The sequence below is a fragment of the Mus musculus genome, chromosome 9, assembly GCF_000001635.26.
Source record: "Mus musculus strain C57BL/6J chromosome 9, GRCm38.p6 C57BL/6J".
In the NCBI taxonomy this organism is placed as follows: Eukaryota; Metazoa; Chordata; class Mammalia; order Rodentia; family Muridae; genus Mus; species Mus musculus.
In genome coordinates this window covers 78,639,568-78,661,643 of record NC_000075.6, presented here as the reverse complement: position 1 = coordinate 78,661,643, position 22,076 = coordinate 78,639,568, and the positions used below count along the sequence as shown (strand labels likewise).

Below are 22,076 nucleotides of genomic sequence, written 5' to 3'. Positions count from 1 at the left end.
AGATTGCATCATGTAGGCTGTGAAAGTTCCTTTTCACCAGGGGGATGTATCCACCTAAGTTTCTGCTGAAGGGGCTAAAGATATCAGGGCACGTAAGTCTACTCCTGTTACTGATCACAATCCCAAGAGAAAGACAAAAGTTTAGCACACTCTTCTCCCAGAAGAAAGCACAGACCGAAGAGGTTTTGCTTGTTGGGTCAACTGAATCAATCTGCTGAAATAGTAATGCAAGGCTCCAACCAACTAACTCTAACGTTCTTATTAAAAAGAGTAAACTGTCCAGGAAGTGACAAAGGAGAAAAGAAAGAAGAGGAAGTCAGCCAGTCCACTGAAAATGTAGGCCCCCTGTGTTTTTCTCAGGCTAGAAAAATAAAGTTGAAATGGGGGGCGGGGGGACGACGACGAATAGCAACTATTATCATATGAAGTTGAAGTCCAGGTTTCATAGATCGTGAGTTTCACTGTTTTATGAAACATTCCACAAGTTAAAGTCTCCAGCATTAAATAAGCTCCCCAGAAAAGCATCAAATCCCCTCTCCTGAGACTTGCTAGCACAGTGGGCAGGTAACAGACAACACAGAGTTTTACAAACCTGTGAGTGATTCCGTCACAGTAGCTATAATCTCTGCCGGCCCAGGAAAGGACGGGTCCACATTCTCATAACTCCCTTCCGAGACATCCGTTAGCGGTTTCAAATTCATTACCTTTTTCATCTCATAATTATCAAAAGAGAAGTTTGCAAATCCATTTATCTGTTTTGTTCAGAAAAAAAAAATTCATTTTACCTTTCACTTTAGGAATTCAAATTCTAGAAACAAAACTCGTACACAGTCATATTGAAGAGTTCTTTATTCTCTCATCTAATGCTAGAAAGTTCTCGATTTTTCTTACAGACTTATTTTAGCAAGGCTGTATCCAAACTTTACTTTTAGAAATAAATTTAAATTTTCCACACTGTGATCTGAATCATAATTATTTACCACATCTGTATTGCGTTATGTTGGAAATGGGTATAAGTGTTCACTGGGTCCTATAGTCTCCTGCTGTTCCTGTTGCTCGTCCCTTTGTGACTTTTGAGAAGGAGTCTCAGGAAGCACAGGTGGGCTGGTCTCACATCTGCTCCATGGCTGAAGCTGGTCTTGAACCACTTACCCTCCTTCCTCCACGTCCCTGAGGGCTGGAATAATCGGAATAAACCACACCCCACTGGGTCCTATAGTTATTTTTTTTAATTGAGATTGAAATTATCCCTGTTGTAAATTATAAAAGATCTGCAAAAGTTACCTCAAAACTTTTTGTGATATTCTTCTTCTTTCCCCAAAAAGACAAAGGTAAAAATGTAAGTGACAGACTTCCCTTCACTGGCTTCCCGTATGTATACCTGAAAACGATTTTTAAAATATTGTATTATTACATTTTCAACTTGATGGTGTCAGAGGAACACGCTAGAAAAAAATATATATCACTTTCAATAAGCATACATTAGCAATTCAACAGAGAAGAATTACATTAAAAGTGCACCTCTCAAGCAATTTTTTAAAAAAAGCACAAGTCCACCATGTAGCACTGTTATCCCAGCAGTCAGGAGGCTGAGACAGGACAAGTTCAAGGTCGGCTTGAGCTACTTCTCAATGATCTGTCCCAAGAAAACATAAAGCACCAACAAAAGCACAAAGAATGAAGAGCGTTCTTAACAAATAGTGATCCTTCAGATTGGGTCTCTAAATGAAACTCTGAATTAAAGCATCTAAGAGCAGCTCAAATGCTGCCAATCTGAGGCCTCCACCTACTGAGGAGACACCACAGAAGTGTGAACATTAAGGGAAGGCACAGCTTCTCCAACAATGAGCTCTAAAAAAAAAAAAAAAAAACTAGGGAAAACTCTCAGGCTAGAAACCTGGACTGGCCATCGCCTGGATGTCTTCACACCTGTAAAAATGTCTGGATGTTAATGAAGTTATAATCACCATAGGCAACTGTCACACACTGTCCCAGAACTCTCCAGGAGGGATTGTCAGACCTTAGACTATAGAGTACCAAATGCATTTATTTATAGCTACCAAAAAGAAAATTATTTTGTTTTTAAGCAAGGAAACTTTAAAAACTAATTTTTTAAACATCATTTCAAACTAATCTTCTCCTGTCAATCCGGATTCTCTGACACTTCACAGTCCTTTTTTTATGTTTTTTATTAGATATTTTCATTTACATTTCAAATGCTATCCCCAAAGCCCCCTATTCCCTACCCCTGCCCTGCTCCCCTACTCACCCACTCCCTCTGCCTGGCCCTGGCATTCCCCTGTTCTAGGGCATATGATCTTCACAAGACCAAGGGCCTCTCCTCCCATTGATGGCCAACTAGACCATCCTGTGCTACATATGCAACTAGACACAGCTCTGGGGAGTACTGGTTAGTTCATATTATTGTTCCTTCTATAGGGTTGCAGACCCCTTCACCTCCTTGGGTACTTTCTATACCTCCTTCATTAGGGGCATTGTGTTCCACCCAATAGATGTCTGTGAGCATCCACTTCTGTATTTGCCAGACATTGGCATAGACTCACAAGAGAGAGCTATGTCAGGGTCCTGTCAGCAAAATCTTTCTGGCATATGCAATAGTGTCTGGGTTTGGTGGTTGTATATGGGATGTATCCCCAGGTGGGACAGTCTCTGGATGGTCTTTCCTTCCATCTCAATTCTGAACTTTGTAACTCCTTCCATGGGTATTTTGTTCCCCATTCTAAGAAGGAGTGAAGTATTCACACTTTGGTCTTCCTTCTTCTTGAGTTTCATGTGTTTTGCAACTTGTATCTTGGGTAATCTAAGTTTCTGGGCTAATATCTGCTTATCAGTGAGTGCATATCATGTGTGTTCTTTTGTGATTGGGTTACCTCACTCAGGATGATATCCTCCAGATCCATCCATTTGCCTAAGAATTTCATAAATTCATTGTTTTTAATTGCTGAGTAGTACTCCATTGTGTAAATGTAACACATTTTCTGTATCCATTCCTCTGTTGAGGGACATCTGGGTTCTTTCCAGCTTCTGGCTATTATAAATAAGGCTGCTATGAACATAGTGGAGCATGTGTCCTTATTACAAGTTGGAACGTCTTCTGGGTATATGCCCAGAAGAGGATTGCTGGATCTTCTGGTAGTACTATGTCTAATTTTCTGAGGAACCGCAAGACTGATTTCCAGAATGGTCTTAATTTTATTTCCTTAATTATTCCTTCTCATAATGGCGACATTTCTTCACGTAAAGGAAAGGCGATCTTCAGTAAATCATTTTACTGTGAGAAAGTCTTTTTAAAATGGATTCTTTCCATCTCTATTTCAAACGTTGGGCTAACCCGTAAAGCCAGTTTTCCTCTGCAGTTCACAAATTGTAATAGTAAACTGATGTTTCCTGAATCTGTTAATTAGACACAGAAATAACCTCTCCTCTGGTCCAACTCCAAAGCAAATGCAGAATTTTCCAAATTAAGAGAAAGAAGAAAGAAAATCCACCTTCAAATATACCATCCTTCCAAGCAAAAACAGTGAAGTTATTGGGGACCTGGCTAGAAACCATGGCATCAAAATCACTCACCCGAGCCCTCTGCACCTAACAGGGCCTGTGTCTTGTTAACTATTAAATAAAGGCAAAACCAGAATGCCAGGATATTGCATTTTTAAATGGTTGTATCATATGATAGTTTAGAGTGCTTGAAAATAATAACTTAATGTATTCTCAAAGGCATTTTTATTTTAATTTTGGCTTCAACGTGAAGCAGAGGCTACAGAGAGATGACTCAGTAGTTAAGGTTTTTTCCCCATTCTGAACTATTTTCCCGCCCCCTAGAACCCAATGCTTTAGAAATTTGACGATGCATTCTACAAGCTCTTACTCACTAGTCTGTGGGAAATATTTTAGGAATGACAGCTTGAAGTACAGATGTGGACATCTCTCCTATGCTAAATGAAGTATTGCAGACAGTCGATTACTACAGAGTAGAAGTCTTTTTTTAAAGGAAAATTTTGTGCTAGTACTCTTATGTGTTTGTGAAGGGTTTTTTTTTTTCACGCTGTTTTACAACAGTTTAGAGCCATACCAAAAGGCAAATGCAACTTACTTTGCTATGACGGAGCCATTTAACTGTTTAGACTTCAAGGAACAATACAGCGGGGTCTGCACGGTGACTTCGAACTTTGGTAACACTGCAAAAGAAAATCAATCTGTTAAAGGAATCTGTTTCATCAACCTCTGAAGCTGACGCACACAAAAATAAGAGTTGTTCTCACAAGTTGATAGTTGGTAGTTCTTAAATGCGGCTGTATTAGGATCCATGTGTTAACATAAATCAAAAGCCCTTTATATAACTCAATCAGATAGTCTTACTTAGATCAACTTTATACAATAACAAAATGGTTTTGTTTGCTTGCTTTAAGTTTGTTTATTTACTCATCCATTTTGCATATGTGTGAGTGCCAGAAAGTATGCATGTGCATTCCCACATGTGCAAGAGGAGCCTGCAGAGGTGAGAATGTGGCGTCCCTGGAATTGCAGTTACAGTTGCAGTGCTTATGAGCCATTACATGGATGCTGGGAACCAAACCCAGGTCCTCTACAAGAGCAGGCAGCATTCTTGACCACTGACCCATCTCAACAGCTCCCACAAAATGTTTTGCAATTAATATTCCTTAAAATAAAATACTCTACCACAATAAAAATGTTTGTGGTTGGGCTGAAAAGATGGCTCAGCGGTTAAGAGCACTGACTGCTCTTCTGAAGGTCCTGAGTTCAAATCCCAGCAACCACATAGTGGCTCACAACCATCTATAATGAGATCTGACACGCTCTTCTGGTGAGTCTGACAACAGCTACAGTGTACTTATATTTAATAATAAATAAATCGCAGGCCCGGAGTGAGAGGAGCAGAAGTGAGCAGAGGTCCTGAATTCAATTCCCTGTAACCACAGATGGCTCACAACCATCTGTACAGTTACAGTGTACTCATATAGGTAAATAAATCTTTTGTAAAAACAGTACAATCTTTTTTAAAAAATGTTTGTGGTCTTAGCTTGAGCCTATAGAAAAGTTTTTTTTTAATGTCAGTGACCAAAGAAATACATGAGACTCCTATAAGGGACCTCACCAACACAATTTATGTAAGATAAATATCAAAAAGGCTCTTAAGTCAGTAAAATACCCCCAGCACCAACACAGTGAAATATGAAAACAACATACAAAAATTTTGATCATGCCAGCCATGGTGGCTCACCACTTTAATCCCAACACTTGAGAAGCAGAGACAGGTGGATTTCTATGAGTTTAAGTCCAGCCTGCTCTACTTAGCAAGTTCCAAGGAGTGGAGAGTACCCAATGAAATCCTTTCTCAAGAAAATGAAAAGTCGCTTCCCTATGATTTCTTTTAGAACATTGACCAAAGGGAATAAAATACGAGCCACATGTTTAATTTTTCATTTCTAGTGATCACATTTTAAAAACTAAACAGGTAAAGTAAATTTTGCAATATTATCCTTAACTTGTCTAAAGTCTTCTTGCTTTAATATTTAGCAAAAATTTAAAATGTATTATAAATGGACTTTCTTTTTCTTGCACTAAGTGTTGGGATGAATTTTACATGTATAACACATCTCTATTGGAACCAGATACATGTCTGTATCTGTACACCTATATAGGGTGAGGGCCTCTGGGTGACACACAAAATTCCAGTTAAGGAGTGGCAGAATGGTATGGCCAGCCTAAGCTAAGAGTGGCTTTTACTCATTTTAACTGGTTGGAACAAACAAAAGGGAAATGTGTGATGATGCCTAAGCTTGCTGCAGGATAGTGGCATTTGCTTATGTGTTGGCTGTGTCTGCTATCATTCTATAGAGACACAGATGAGCAACTGAAACAGATACTATGGCTTACAGTCCCATCACAGGAAAATACTTTGCTGGTCCCTGTTCCAGGCCATGGCATGGATAGGAAAGTACCATGGAAGATAGAGGGGCTGGAATCACAAAGATGTAACAAACTAGATTTCAGAATTCTTTTGCCCAGGTTAAAAGTGATCACAAAGGGCTTTCTAAGTCAAATTAAAGGGCTCATCAAAGACACTAATTGATCAGCTCTTAGAGAGGCCTTATGCTTTTACTCATCTCTGCCTTCTCTCTATCCACCAAGAACAGCCAGCCACTGCTTTCGCCTGTGTACTTATAAATGCAATATGGCGCCTGCACGAAGATGTTCTACCTTAGCTGAACACCGTCTCCACTGTGTCAACCAAATAAAGATTTATGGAAAGTAGCTGATGTCAGATTGATAATTTGGGGGTTTTTTGGTCCGGGGAACTGAATTCAGGTCCTTGCCCATGCTCTCAGCTGAACCACATCCCCAATTCCAATGTTTAGTATTCCAAGAGTCAAAAATAATAATATTTTATAAGTACAGGGGGGACCAGGTGCTTGGGAGGCCAAGGTAAGAAGATAGCCACAAATCTGAGGCAAGCCTGCTCTTGAAAGCAAGTTCCAGATGGCACTACATGAAGAGACCCTCTCTCAAAACAAAACAAAACCAGAAGGCTGAAGAGACAGCTAATTCTTTAAGGGAACCAACTGCCTTTCAAGAGGACCCAGGGTTGATTCCAAAAATCTACATGGCAGCTCACAGCCATCTGTAGCTTTAGGTCCAAGGGGATCCAATGCCCTCTTCTGGCTTTCACAGGCACAGCACACATGTGGTGCACGGACATACATGACAGGTAAAACATTCATACACATAAAATAAAAATAAGTAAATCTCAAAAAAAAAACAGAAAAAGAAAAATTGTCATAAGAAAAGACTGACATTGTGGAATGTTAGATCTTGCCCCCTTTTTGCTTTATAATAATATAATTTCAGAGCATTTGCAAAGGAATGTTTAATCCTAGAAGGAATACTAAACATATCTTTATTGGGATTTTAATTTTAAATAGCATGTCTCTTGAAATTTTCTCATCTCTATATATAGTAATAAATGCAACAGTTTCCCTTCAAAAAATGAATAACTCTTACCATATTCTAGGACCTGAAATGACTGGTAATATTGCTGATCCTATTGGGAAGAGAAGACAAAAATAAATATGAGTTAATCTTACCCTCTTCTCTGCATAAAAGTATTTAAATTTTAATTTTGAATTGAATTTTTGATGATATATAACTCAGCAGTTTAGAGCATGAAATGTTCTTCTTAAGGATCCTGATTCAGTTCCCAGCACCTGCATCACAGCGCACAACTGTCTGTTAATTTCAGTTCCAGAGGACCTAACACCTTTACACAAACATAACTGCAGACAGAGCATCAATATACACAAAATAAATCATTTTTAAAACACATAACTTCCCTAATTACAAGTCATTTAAACAAATCTGATTTTCATCATTTGCAAAACAAAACTTAGGCTGAAGAGTTCATAAACTTATGAAGCCATGACAACACATACCAAACAGAAAATGATTTCAACTGTGTTTTGAATATAACTTTAAAATACAGAAAAAAATGAAATTGTTCGTAATTAAAATGTTTATAAATATCATGACGACAAAGTTATCATGAAACAACATATTCCACCTTCTAATCCCTTGAATTCTTTTCTACTGTAATATTTAAACCAATACATCCTATCCTGATTTAACAGATATTAATTAATCCCTTTTCCAAGACTCACAAGAAAATAGGTTTTCTCATTTGTCATTTTCTAACTTACAATTCTAACTATGTGGATAGCCTTTTGGGGTGCCACCAGGCAGGAATCTGACCTTAGGCCACAACAAAGAAGTAAGCCAAGGCAGGAATGTGACATTAGGGCATGACGAAGAAGTAAGTTCAGGCAGGGACCTGACATTGGCCAAGGACAAGGAAGTAAGAATCTAATTTTAAGGTAGAACAAAGAAGTAGGCTCAGATATCTTTTTTTTTTAATTTTTTAAAATTCTAATGCAAAAGAACTTTATTATCTGCCTTTTTAATTAGGTATTTTCTTCATTTACATTTCAAATGCTATCCCCAAAATCCCCCAGAACCCCCCCCCACTCCCCTACCCACCCACTCCCACTTCTTGGCCCTGGCATTCCCCCGTACTGAAGCATATAAAGTTTGCAAGACCTAGGGGCCTCTCTTTCCAATGATGGCCAACCATACCATCTTCTGATACATATACAGCTAGAGACACTAGCTCTGGAGGTACTGGTTAGTTCATATTGTTGTTCCACCTATAGGGTTGCAGACCCATTTAGCTCCTTGGCTACTTTCTCTAGCTCCTCCATTGGGGGCCCTGTGTTTCATCCAATAGCTGACTGTGAGCATCCACTTCTGTGTTTGCCAGGCACAGGCATAGCCTCAAAAGAGACAGCTATATCAGGGTCCTTTCAGCAGAATCTTGCTGGCGTATGCAATGGTGTCTGCGTTTGGAGGCTGATTATGGGATGGATCACCGGATATGGCAGTCTCTAAATGGTCCATCCTTTCATCTCAGCTCCAAACTTTGTCTCTGTAACTCCTTCCATGGGTGTTTTGTTCCCAATTCTAAGAAGGGGCTAAGTGACCACACTTTGGTCTTCATTCTTCTTGAGTTTCATGTGTTTTGCAAATTGTATCTTGGGTATTCTAAGTTTCTGGGCTAATATCCACTTATCAGTGAGTACATATCATGTGAGTTCTTTTGTGATTGGGTTACCTCACTCAGGATGATATCCTCCAGGTCCATCCATTTGCCTAGGAATTTCATAAATTCATTCTTTTTAATAGCTGAGTAGTACTCCATTGTGTAAATGTACCACATTTTCTGTATCCATTTCTCTGTTGAGGGGCATTTGGGTTCTTTCCAGCTTCTGGCTATTATAAATAAGGCTGCTATGAACATAGTGGAGCATGTGTCCTTATTACCAGTTGGAACATCTTGATCAAACAGTGATCATGGGGCTTTATTGTCTTGCTTGTTCCTTGACTATTGTCTTGCTTGATTCCTCATTGTGCTACTCGCCCTTAATACTTGCATGTAACTAAAATGGTATAAAAGCAGACTGGGAAAAATTAAACCTGCCTTCAGTTTCAGAATTGACTGAGCCCTGCTACAATGTTGTCTAATTGTCTTTTTTCTCTTTAATCTTCTCTCCTTCACTGGAGAACCTGTTGACTGACTGAGCAGGCTTGGTCATAACTACAAATTCTAAACAACAAAAACCTCGGTAAAATGGCCAAGTGATTTCACAAATCTTAAACTTCTATATTTGTCCTAGCAAACAGAGCTGCACCATTAGAACTGTAGCTTTCCTAGAAATAACAACTAATCTAAAGTGTGTATTTTAAGGTTTTTGCTGGTTGGTTGGTTTTTTGTTTTGACTTGGTTTAATTGGGGCGGTGGGATTGGTTGTTTTGTTTCATTTCATTTTTATGTGAGGCAGTCTCACATATAGCTCAAAACGGACTGGATCAGCCTATGTGGTTAAAGCTCAACTAAAACCAATAATAATCCTCCTGTCTCAGCTTCCCATCACCACACATGGTTCTCATTACTTAACCTTGAAAGAAAAGATACTTCAAAATACAAAACAAATCTTTATATGCTGACAAAATAGTTGTCTAGGTCTGGGACGTAAATCAGTAGCAAGCCTTGAGGAGCACATATCAGTATCTGGGTTTAATTGCCAATGCTGAAGAAAAGCTGTTTACAATTTGGTTTAAATATCATCACTTAATGGTTATACTAAATAGGGAATGGAGAGATAGCTCAGTGTTTAAGAGACATTTGCTGCTCTTCCAAAGGACTTAAGATTGGTTTCTGTAACTCCAGGTCCAGATCTGATAGATACCCTCTTCTGGCTTCTCTGGGCACATGCATACCACACACACACACTTTGGATGTTTTAAAGAACATTGTAAATAAATGTGTTACTTAAATGAGCCTTAAGAATTTCCTTATCAATGATCCGTACTCCCTACTTCAAATGTTTGCATGTCATATATGGGAATATTATAAGCTGCATGTATCTGATTCACTAAAGTTGGTTATCTTCAAAAACCAAATCAAGAAGGTAACTGTAGTTTGATTTTCCAGGAAGATATAAAATTAAAATCTGCACCTAAATTAAAACAGCACCAGCATCCCAAAAAGTGCCTCAAGCAATACCATTGTGGTGGATAAAACGAGTTTATTATGGGTTACTTATGGAGTGGTGTATAACTAGAGATAACTGCAGTCTTCAAAAATTGCCACCACTACCACCACCAAGGTCCTATATTATATGACTCTAAGATCACAGTAGAATTGACACACATCTGCTCAGAGTCCTACCTAGTGTTAAAAAGACGTAACTGCAGGCTCAGACAGCAGAGTGCTACCCTGTTTTAAAAAGTAGAGATGACGAGGCATGGTGGTACACGCCTTTAATCCCAGCACTTGGAAGAAAGCAGGTGAATCTCTCAGTTCAAGGACAACCTGACAACAAAGAAGACTACACAGAGAAACTGTGTCTCAACACAACAACAAAAAGTATATACATCACAAGTTTAGACACTGTAAGGCACAGACGAAGCCAGACTCCGGGAATGTCCTATGCTTCTTTGCTTTCTGTCTTATCAGAAATTCTGATGCTCTCAGCCAACATGTCCAACCATATGAAGAGTCTTTAGTTTTGTTGCAATCTGGCACACAGATCAGCTGGATGGTGGCTTGCTAACAAGGGAATCCACTATGAGTAGGATTCAGATGCAGTAATTTACCTACATTTACCTGACTTGCTGATAAATAATTCTTCTTTGAAATAGTTTGGCCTCAGTAGTAAATGCTGAGATCAACACAAATAAGCATAAGGAGGAGGGGAGATGGCTCAGGGTTTAGAGCAGTTGTTCTTCCAGAGGCCCTGGATTCCATTCCCAGCACCAACATGGTGGCTCACATCATCTCTAACTCCAGTTCTAAGGAATCCAATGTTCTCTTCTGACCTCCATGGGCACCAGACATGCACATGATACACATGCCTACATGCTGGCAGGACATTTTATATAATAGATTAGATAGATAGATAGATAGATAGATAGATAGATAGATAGATAGATGATCTTTTAAAGGTTTAAATTTTTAAAAGCATGTGGAATGAGATCATCTCTGTTGAATTAAAGTTCATACACAGCAAACATTAATTAGTACATGAAAAACAACATATGAAGTTCTTTAATGGTAGACGAGTCCTAAGGATCTTTATTGTTGTTTCTATACTGAAGATTCCTAAATTATTATCTCTAGTCCAAATCTCAACAGAGAGACTCAGGCTCAAATCCCCTTGCTGAACATGTCTTTCATTATGTCCTCCCAAACATCCTGGATTGGTGTATCTGGGTGGGGCCTCTTCCCAATAGCCTTCCCCATGCCGTTCAGAATGCCTCTTCTCTCCCACAATATCCTGCTCCCCGTTTAGCATAATCATTTGCTTTGCTCCATCTTCTTTAAGGAACTGTGAAGTCCTTATAGCACAGTAGCTAATTCAGCATGCTGTTGGTATCTATTGAATGAATTCGTCTACAAATGAGTAAACTGGTTGGCTCGCATCCCCAGGTCAGTTGTTCCCATGGTCCCTCAGCTGAATCACTAAGGCTCATCTCTGCAATTTCCAGTCCAGTGCTCTCTGCATTTGTGCATGAGGCCTGGGAACCTGGAGCGTTGTGATTCCTGGTCCACTACTCTCTACATTAGATACATGAAATCTAGGGCCTCTAAGGTCCTCATGACTCCCAACCCAGGTCACTGTGTTACATAAAAGCCACCTCAACTCCTTATTGTAAGGTTGAATCTTGACTATAAACTATTAGGCAATCTTTTTTCCTCCTTTATTTTCACCATAAAATTGGTTTTTTTAAAAAGCATATAAATAAACAAAATATCACAATGGAAACATCATCATATAAAAAGTGTCACTGTGTTTATTCTGACTTACTTGGAAGCATGACAGTTAATAAAAGGGTTTGCCAAGTGACTGAAAATATTTATTAACATTTATATTGCCCTTTCTTTGCTGTGTTTAGAGCCCAAACATCTGTACTCTGATCTGTAGTTATGATGTCTTTCTCTAGGAATTCCAACCTAGATCATGCAGAGTCATCTACAATGGGCTTAACAAATGAGAGATGTCCATTTCCCAGCAGGAGCTACTGAATCAGAATCTCCAAGTGGAAGCATGAAGGACCCATTCATCCATCCATTTCTTTGACCATTCTTTCATCTACTACCGCAAAAAATGAATATCGGGCGCTTGATGGAAGTAGAATGAGAGTATGATCTAGTGAAAAGGCGCTTATCAACTGTATTTACGTGCAGTTACCAACTATAACAAACTGTGTGGGTCAGATCTGCAGAGACGAAGACTGGAGATGAGGTGAAGAAGCAGAATCTGATCAAGCAAGGCCTTGGGTAAACAATGGTGAAACATGAATTTTACTCTGAGAGCAATGAGAAGTGTTTAGAAGGCTTTAAGCTGAAGGATAACAGATCCAGCTACTGTTTAGATTACATTTACTGCTGTGTAGAGAATGGTTTGCCAGTTAGAAACAAGGAAATTTACAGAGGATAACTAATAGACTCTTGAAACTGTGATGGCAACTTTAACAAGGGATGTAGAGAAGAAAAGAAAAAGAAATGGGTCCATCTGACATGTCCATAAGAGTCAATGCCACAGGAGCTCGTGGAGGCTGGACTTGGGTGGTAAGTGAGCGTAAGATGTCAAGGATGATGCCAAGGTTACCAGCTAGCACAACTGCCAGGAGGGTGAAATAGTTCAGCGAAGTGGAAAATGCTGGAAAAGATCCAGATGTGGTGAGAGAAGATCAAAAGGATGGTACCGATCTGGGGCTTGGAGGCCTGGGTCCTCTCAGCGACAAACGAGTCGTTGGCATGGGGATGGAAGTTGAGGCCGTGCCTACAAGTGGACTTGCCTAAAATGAATTATGAAAAGAACTTAAGAGCAAACTGTGTAAAATGCACAAGAAAGCAGGAACCTTCAAGCTGGAATGCCTGGGGAGAGCAGACGGTTGCTTTTCTTTGTGGAACACTGAGTAGACAGAGACAGCAATGCCCACGGGAGAGAAGGTAAAATCAAAAGTTGTGTTTATCATTTGACTCAGTCTCTCCTTTTAACGATTTACGTTCTTCCATTCTTTTTTTTTTTTTTTCTTTTTTTCGAGACAGGGTTTCACTGTGTAGCCCTGGCTGTCCTGGAACTCACTTTGTAGACCAGGCTGGCCTCGAACTCAGAAATCTGCCTGCCTCTGCCTCCCAAGTGCTGGGATTAAAGGTATGCGCCACTACACCTGGCTTTATGTTCTTCCATTCTTGATGTCTAACAGTACAGACTTCCCTATACCTAGCATCTCTTTTCTGTTCCCTCACAAGATTTACAGCATCCCTAACCTCTGACTTCTGCTACATCTTCAACTTAGGTCCCTATTTCTACTGGATCTTTCCATAAAGCCTAATAAGCTAAATGAAATCTTTAAAAAAAAAAAAAAAAAAAGACTAATAGTGCTGGAGAGATGGCTCAGTGCTTAAGAGCGCCATCTGTAACTCCAGTTTCAGGGGCTCCAATGCCCTCTTCTGGCCTCCACGAGCCTTTGTGGTACAAAGGCATGGAGGCAGGCAAAACATCCATACACATAAAACATGGTTTTAATTTTTTTTTAATGAGGGGTTTAATTTTTTTTAATGAGGGGTTGGAAGATGGCTCAGTGGGTGATAGCACGGGATGTTCTTCCAGAAAGCACAAGTTCAGCTCTCAACATCCTCATTCCAACTCACCATCTTCCAACCCCTCTTCTGACCTCTGGGAGCACCAACCTTGTTAAACAGTGTGATCCTCATCGGCCACATCCCTTCATCCGTAAGATGAGGAGACAGATCAAAGCGCTCTGTTGCTTTGTAACTTTTGTTACGTAACAGTGGTGGAAAACTGGCCCATCTATGAATGGATAGAAAATTCACTGAGACCCACAGCTACCCTGTACTGCATGTGAGAGACTACAGGAATGGGAATGAAGACCTAGAAATGTTCCACAGTCAAAGGCACTTGGGCTGGAGAGATACGTCCCCTGAAAGATGCTAGCAGCTGCATAAGCCTGAGAACAGGAGCCCAGCTCTCCCCTACATGCAGGGTGGGTGTGGAGGCACCTAATGCATCTATAACTGAGAAGGGCAGACAGGCGGATCCCAGAAAGGGGGTGGGGGGCTTTAGGTTCAGGGATAGAGTCTGTCTTTAAAAAAAAGAAAAAGAAAAAAAACTAAGATGAAACTCAGTATTTAAATTTAAATCTTTTTCTATTTTATTTAAAAATAAAATAGAAAAAGACTGCTCTTCCAGAGGTCCTGAGTTCAATTCCCAGCAACCACATGGTGGCTCACAACCATCTGTAATGGGATCTGATGCCCTCTTCTGGTGTGTCTGAAGAGGGCCATAATGTTCTCACATACATAAAATAAATCTTTTTAAAAATTTTTAGAAAAAGATGCTCTGACCTCCACACTTGCATCCATATGCATACCACACACATACATACATACATACATACACACACACACACACACCACGCACGCACACTTGTTACTTCAAAATGCTGAAAATGAAAGCAATACATGATGACCAAATGCAATCTCGATTATTCTAGAGCGTCTAAGAGTCAGTGAGTGACTGACTGTCTTACACTGTAAATCAGTAGTTCTCAGCCTCCCTAATGCTGCAGCCTTTTAATACTACAGGGTCTCATGTTGTGGTGACCTGCAAACATAAAATTATTTTTGTTGCTAGTTCATAACTGCAGTTTTCCTTTTATGAACCATAATGTAAATATCTAATATGCAGAATATCTGATATGAGACCCCTGCAAAAAGGTCACCCTATCCTCAGGGGATTTTGCCCCACAGGTTGAGAACCACTGCTTTAAATGAACATGGTAGAATTGGATAAATTCCAGGGAGCGCACAGCGTGTTTCACTAAGCATCCCTTTGCTGACCTGAGGGAACATGTGACTAAAGATGCCACTGCCTGGTTACCTACGGTCACTACACCTCAGACCCCTGATAAAGCCTCCAGTGCTAATGCACGTCCTCCCACTGTGGTGCTTAAAGCATCCCATAGGGGTTTTTTTTCTACAAATAGAATGAAATTTCTAATTCCTCTTCTAAAAATAATTTTTCCCAGTTTATATTGAGAATGGTTACTGACTCAAAAAAAAAAAACTAGTATATATGATGATGGAGCATTCAAATAATGAGTATATCTCATCCATTGTCATGACTCACTGCTAAAACAAAAGTAGGTAATAAAATATAAAAAAGCCCCGAATGCAAAGCAGGAGTCAAGCAAAGACAAAAGCCAGAAGTGAGGTCTCAGCTCACCACTCAAGCATGCCTTTGATTACACTGCCCCCTGGTGGACACCGATTTTGTTAAAGAGGTCTGTTTGGGGGTTTTGTTTTTTGTTTTTTCTGGGTTTTTTGTTGTTGTTGTTGTTGTTGTTGTTTTCTTAGTTGTATGCTTCATATTGACATTTCATGAACAATGAGCACTTGGTGTTTGTCTTTGTCAGAAGGATAATGATACCTTCAAAAGTGTTCCAGGGGGAAACGGCATTTAGACTAAGACATCTAATAACTGCTAACTTAATGCAAGCACTGTTGCCAGCTCCCGGGGCTGGAATACACACACACTCATTATATATTTGTAGATTATCATTGCTGTTCTTTGCTATAGCATGGATGGCCTCAGTCTTAAAGCAATACAGTGACTAGAAAGCTGCCATTGGTTCTGAACTGAACTAAAAGTTGAGCAAGAGGTCTCCTTTCTACAGAAGTATACCTAAGAAGTTAACTTGCTATGCTGTGGTCTTCCTGTCACAAAATGGACATAGTTGTACCCATGTCACAAAATTACCTATGAAGAACAAATGGGAACATATATAAATACTGCACCTGTGCTTTCCTGGGAGTAGACCCTAACCTTCGTAAACATTTTCTACATGACATAATATAAATGTGTTTATTTTCTCATAATGGTATATCAGCCATCATACTGAGAGATCACACTGAGAGACCCTTAAAAACCAACATTTCTCATGGTATCCTGTATCTTCTCCAAATTAATATTATTATCCTCAGGTTTAGATGTTTTGTTTGGTCATTACCACACTAAGCTATAAATCCAGAAAATGAGCAAATCCCTCAGCTACAGATCTCACAGACATTAACTTTAATCCTTACGAATTACTCACTGCCTGTATGAACCTCGTTTGCAACACTGCCTCCAACATTCGTTAAAACCATGTTACACATTCAGTAAGAGCAGCTGAATTATCAAGGCTCAAATTGGTAGATATATAAACATCGGCAAAGGCACCTCTGGCCAGTCAGCAGATGTAAGCGTCTAGTAGGACCCTAGCACCGACTCCTTCCTTTAAGTCGGTTCCCTCACCGTATCCCACAGGCTGCTTCAAGCAAGAGCTATCCCATACATCTCACCCGACACATCATGTCAAGCACCTCTGGTGTTTACATAAAAATTAGATATTACTCACCTGTGTATCATAAAATATAAAGTAATATAGATATTACACACTCCATGACCACCCTATCTCATAGTTGACATTGATTTTTCACTTGTTTTAATTACAGTGACATGAGTTTGCCATCTAGCCATCTCTGAGCACTGGACAGTCGTGCTAAGTGCATCTACACGGTTGGAAACAAATCCCTGGACCTTCACCTTGCAGGACAGAAACTACACCGTCCAAACAACTCCACCTCCTCATCGCTCCACCCCCTGGTCTCTGCCATTCCACTTTGTATTTCACTGGTTTTCTATATCCTAAATATTGCATTTACACGAGAGCACACAGCAGCTGTCCTTTTGAGGCTGATTTCATTCAGAGCAATCTCGAGGCTCACTTGAGTCACAGCACGTGAATGAATGATCTTCCTCTGTAAGGTGAGGACCCCTTTATTTTGAAGTGCAAATGGATGGATTAATTTCTGCCAATAATGAATCACATCTGTGAATATTTTGACTAATATCATAAAGACCGGACAAATGAGCTTATCCATTATACCAGGTATGACCCCTCCACTGGAGCCTGTTGAGAAGCACCCCAAGATTGAGATGTGGAAGACATATCGACCCATCACGCTACTTTCAAATAGGGCAAGCCATGTGTGGTGGCATATGCCTGTGATCCCCGTACCGTGGAGACAGGGGCAGACATATTGAGACCCTATCTTAAAAATAAGTAAATAAGCCAGGCAGTTGTGGTACATGCCTATAATCCCAGCACTTGGAAGGCAGAGACAGGCAGATCCCTGTGAGTTTGAGGCAAGCCTGGTCTACAGAGGGAATTCCAGGACATATACCTAGAGAAACCCTGTCTTGAAAAACATACATACATACATACATACATACGTAACAAAAGTACCAACTAAAAAGATCTAAGAAGTTAAATATCTTAAATAACTCAAACACTGAATTAAATTATTCTTCTGGGTTGTTTCCTTGTAAATATCTTAATAATGGAACTATATAATTCTAAGATGTCATAAGAACCACATTCTATGTGCTTGCAAAGATCTTCTTATCATGTTTGAGTCAAGAATATCTGTGTTGTAGAGAAGAGAGTATTGAGCCATGGGGAGAGGAGACAACTAACACTAAAGACTTTTTTAAGGCCACATAGAAACCTACTACATATAGGAAACTACTACTTTAAGTTTCCTAAAATCAATACATATAATCATATAAAAGGAGTTAAAATCGAGTTGCCCTATAATGGGGGAGGAGGGTAGGGTAGGGAAATGCCTCTCCCAGATTTCAGAAACTAGAAAATAAAAAGCCCAGGGACAGTATGGGGTTCTTTTCAAGTTGTTCGGTGGGGGGGTCCCATAACCCCCAAAATTACAGGCTATTGTCCTTATTCCTAGTTACACTCCAGAACCTGATGGTACGGCCCTATTACAGAAGATACTGCATATTCAAACTACAGGACATGGAGGAATCAAGCTGGTACCAATCTAGAAAGTTAGTGCCTACTGGCTATCTGGGAGGTTCTATAAATACTCCTAGGAGAAGAAAATAATCAACTCTTACTCAATTGTGACCCTGTGTCTACAATAGTGAGGTAATTGGCAAGACATGCCCACTTGGGCAAGGTGCACAAGTGATATTTGATCAGCCAACCACTTTCTACTTGGATTTAAGGCCCACTCCACAAGACAGAACTCATGTCAAGTAACTAGGCAAAAGGTCCATGGCTGTCTAGGTCACAGGCCCTAGAGGAGAACCTATATTATTCTTTCACTAAGTAGACAGAATTAAATTGCCCGCTAAGTTCTTATCTTTCAACCATAGATTCATGCATCTCTCAACCCTTGTTAGTGAAGCTTCTTGTAGATACTAACACAAAGCCCACGGCTTGTCGATATGCAGAAATTAAAAGATTGTGAAGTGACTAGCATCTACATCACACCTTCTCGCCTTCAAGGCTATTGTGTCATCTGAGGATAAAAAGATTCTAAGAGCCAGAGGTAGCAGCCACGACAGAGTTGCTGCACACATAAACTCACGGTGGATGTAAATACATGAGGAATGCCTGCACAAGATCAAGCCAACCAAAATCCCATCACAGATGAGCAAGGAACTTATAAAGTGTAACACTAGCAAGGGAGCTGTTGGCGATTGATGCCGGCTAGGGTTGGCAATTTGTAGTCCTGGGTGCTGTAAGGAAGCAGGCTGAGCAAGCTATGGCGAGAGCAAGCCAGTAAGCAGCACTCCTCCGAGGCCTCTTCATCAGCTCCCGCCTCCAGGTTCCTGCCCTGTTTGAGTTCCTGTCCTGATTTCTTTCAGTGACAGACTATGATGTGGAAATGACATAAGCCATTTCCTCTGCAAAGTGCTTATGATCATGTTGCTTTACCGCAACAATAGAATAACTAACTGAGAAGAAAGTAGTGCGCCCACGGGGAGCTGAGGCAGACACAACAGAGGGCACTGCACTGCTCCTACCCTGCCGGGTCACGGACCTGCGTGTGAGGGAAGCGAATACAAGGGGAACCTTGAGGGACAAGGCCAGAAGAGCAGGGGTCAATGTGACTCTTTAAAGCCTCTGTTTCTTACAACGAGATCAAAGCAGGTTTGTCCAATCCCATTTTAATCCTTATTCTGAAACATCAAATGTGCCAAACGAATAAATTTGTGTTAAGTGCTCAGTCTAAAAAGCATCAATGCACACAATTAATAAATAAATATTTAATCAGCTTTAGAACAAAATGCCAAAATGTCTAAACCTCCAAACACTCTATGATAGAAAAAGATAATGACTGTAATGGAAGCCCTGTTGTAAAATATAGCAAATTAACAATAAGTCACTAAATTGTCTAGATATTCATAGTAATTTATTTCTGTCTATAGAATGGCTTAGGAGAAACTTTACCATATGAACAATTTAAACCATTTTTACATTCTCCCCCAAAGATACATTTATACTTACATTCACTTGAACCTGAATGGACCAGTCACCAAATATTGGATTAGAGGATAGTTGAAAAGTTTTGGAAACGACTCCAAGATCACCTTTCTGAGAAAACCACTGTTGGATCACATTAGACTTCGGATCCTGCAACAGAAACAAGTGTGTGTTAGCTGTGGAAGGCTGCCCAGGGGCACGTGTGTGCTACTTAGGAATGATGCCTGAGAGTACTGTCAGACCCACCACCCCAGACACATCTAGAACTTTCCCCCAAAATATGGCACTAAGATGATGTAATGGTTAAGCACTATTGTCACCTGGATTAGAGTTTAGAATCACCCAGGAGACATAGACCTGGGTGGGTCGGTGAAGGTGCTTCCAGCGAACTTTAGCTAGCAGCCCAGACTGAGTAAAAGGGAAAGGAGAAGAGAAGCCAGGAGACAGGCAGAGCTCATCTCCCTCTGCTTCCTGAACATGGATGTAGTGTGACCAGCTGCCTCACACACCTGCCACCAGGCAAGAGCTGCTCTCACTGCCACCATCCCTTCCATGGTAGACTGCACCCTGAAACCACAAACCAAAACCACCCCTTCCTTAAGATGCTTCTGAAAGGTATGTTGTCATGGCAATGAGAAAAGCAACCCTACAGAAAGTTTTCGGGAAATGACATATCTATGGCACTAAGGAAGACAAATCAAGGTTTCTTCCTTTCCTCTTACTTCGCCTGAAGCCAAGCTGACTCTGATCCACCTTTTCATTCCTGACGCCATAGCTCCCCCTACAGAGGACATACAGCATGCACGCCAGCAAATTCGCATGAGTGGCTTAAAGAAACCGCCACTAAAATACAAAGTAGTGCACACACATGAAAATCAAAATACAGGGGCCTCAAGAAACTAAGCTAGGGTCACCACCTGATCTGACCCTGACACTCAACATACATTTGAAAGGACCTAAGTCAACATACATGCACATCCATGTTTATTCAGAATTAGTCACACTAGCCAAGATGCCAAGCCAGCCTAAAATGGCCACCAACAGAGAATTGGATAAATAAAGAATGGTATATCTGCACAATAAAGAATGAAGGTCTGCAACAGCTGCTGGGTGGAGCCTCTCAGAGGAGGACTGTGGGAGGAGAGGACTGGAAGGGGGAAGTGAGAGGAATGTAAAGTGAATAAATAAAAAAGATTAATTTAATTTTTTAGAAAAAGAATGAAGTTCTGCCATTTGCAGGAAAAGTGGATACAACTGAAGACAGTGTGTTAAGTGAAATAAGCCAGACTCACAAAGGCAAATACCTCATTCATAAATGGAACCTATATTTCAATAGAGGAAGTATCTGTGTGTGTGTGTGTGTGTGTGTGTGTGTGTGTGTGTGTGAGAGAGAGAGAGAGAGAGAGAGAGAGAGAGAGACAGAGAGAGAGAGAGAGAGAAAGAGAGAGAGAGAGAGGAGAGGGGCAGACAGAGACAGAAGACAGAGAGACAGAGAGAGATGAAAGTAGAAATGGACTATGCAAAAGGAGAAAGAACACATAGAAATGAGAGGAAAAGAATGAGCACCACTTGGCCATCATTATATGCAAATATATATTCATGTCGCTTACATATAACATGAAAGCCTCTATTGGAAAGAAAACCAGGTGATAGAGGGTGACTATTAATAAAATACAGTGATGTACATGTATGAAAATCATAAAAGCACAACTTTGTGTGTATTAAAAAGGAGGAAGGAAGGAAGGAAGGAAGGAAGGAAGGAAGGAAGGAAGGAAGGAAGGAAGGAAAGGAGGAAGAGAGAGAGAGAGAAATGAATTCTCACTGTTGAGATAAAATCCTCATTCATTAAAGGCCCACTGGGCTAGGTACTCCAGCTTACCTCTAAACATTATAATTCTCCTTCAGTAAATAAGTCAGACTCAGAAAGACAAATGCTATATTTTCTCTCATATATGGAATCTACATTTTAATATAAAGGGAGTGTGTGTGTGTATGTGTATGTGTGTGTGCATGTGTGTGTATGTGTGTACATGTGTGTGCATATGTGCACATGTATGTATGTGTGCATGTGTGTATGTGTATGTGTACATGTGTGTGCATGTGTATATGTGTGCATGTGTATGTGTGTATGTGTGCATGTGTATATGTGTGCATGTGTATGTGTGTATGTGTGCATGTGTATATGTGTGCATGTGTATGTGTGTATGTGTGCATGTGTATATGTGTGCATGTGTATGTGTGTATGTGTGCATGTGTATGTGTGCATGTGTATGTGTGTATGTGTGCATGTGTGTATGTGTGCATGTGGATGTGTGCGTGCATGTGTGTATGTGTGCATGTGTATGTGTGCATGTGTATATGTGTGCATGTGTGTATGTGTATATGTGTGTATGTGTGTGTATGTGCATGTGTGATATGAAAACAGAAATGGTACTATGCAGGGACAGAAAGAAGAGGTAGAATTGTCCTTTCCCTACTGTTGAGAAAGCTGCCTGTTGGAGGCGTTAGTAAACACTCAGCTGTCATTGACTGGCGTGGCTCCCTATTATAGCAACAACACA

General features: G+C 40.2%; 1 protein-coding gene across 1 annotated transcript in view; it reads right to left on the bottom strand.

The window, feature by feature from the left end:
* The window catches only part of Cd109 (CD109 antigen), a 100,715-nt gene that overhangs the window by 54,617 nt on the left and 24,022 nt on the right, over positions 1 to 22,076 (bottom strand). The window contains exons 5-9 of the mRNA NM_153098.3: positions 19,540 to 19,665; positions 7,045 to 7,084; positions 4,115 to 4,199; positions 1,285 to 1,381; positions 593 to 752 (exon numbers count right to left, since the gene is read on the bottom strand). Coding sequence (NP_694738.1) covers positions 593 to 752; positions 1,285 to 1,381; positions 4,115 to 4,199; positions 7,045 to 7,084; positions 19,540 to 19,665 — 508 coding nt within the window. The remainder of the gene's footprint in view (positions 1 to 592; positions 753 to 1,284; positions 1,382 to 4,114; positions 4,200 to 7,044; positions 7,085 to 19,539; positions 19,666 to 22,076) is intronic.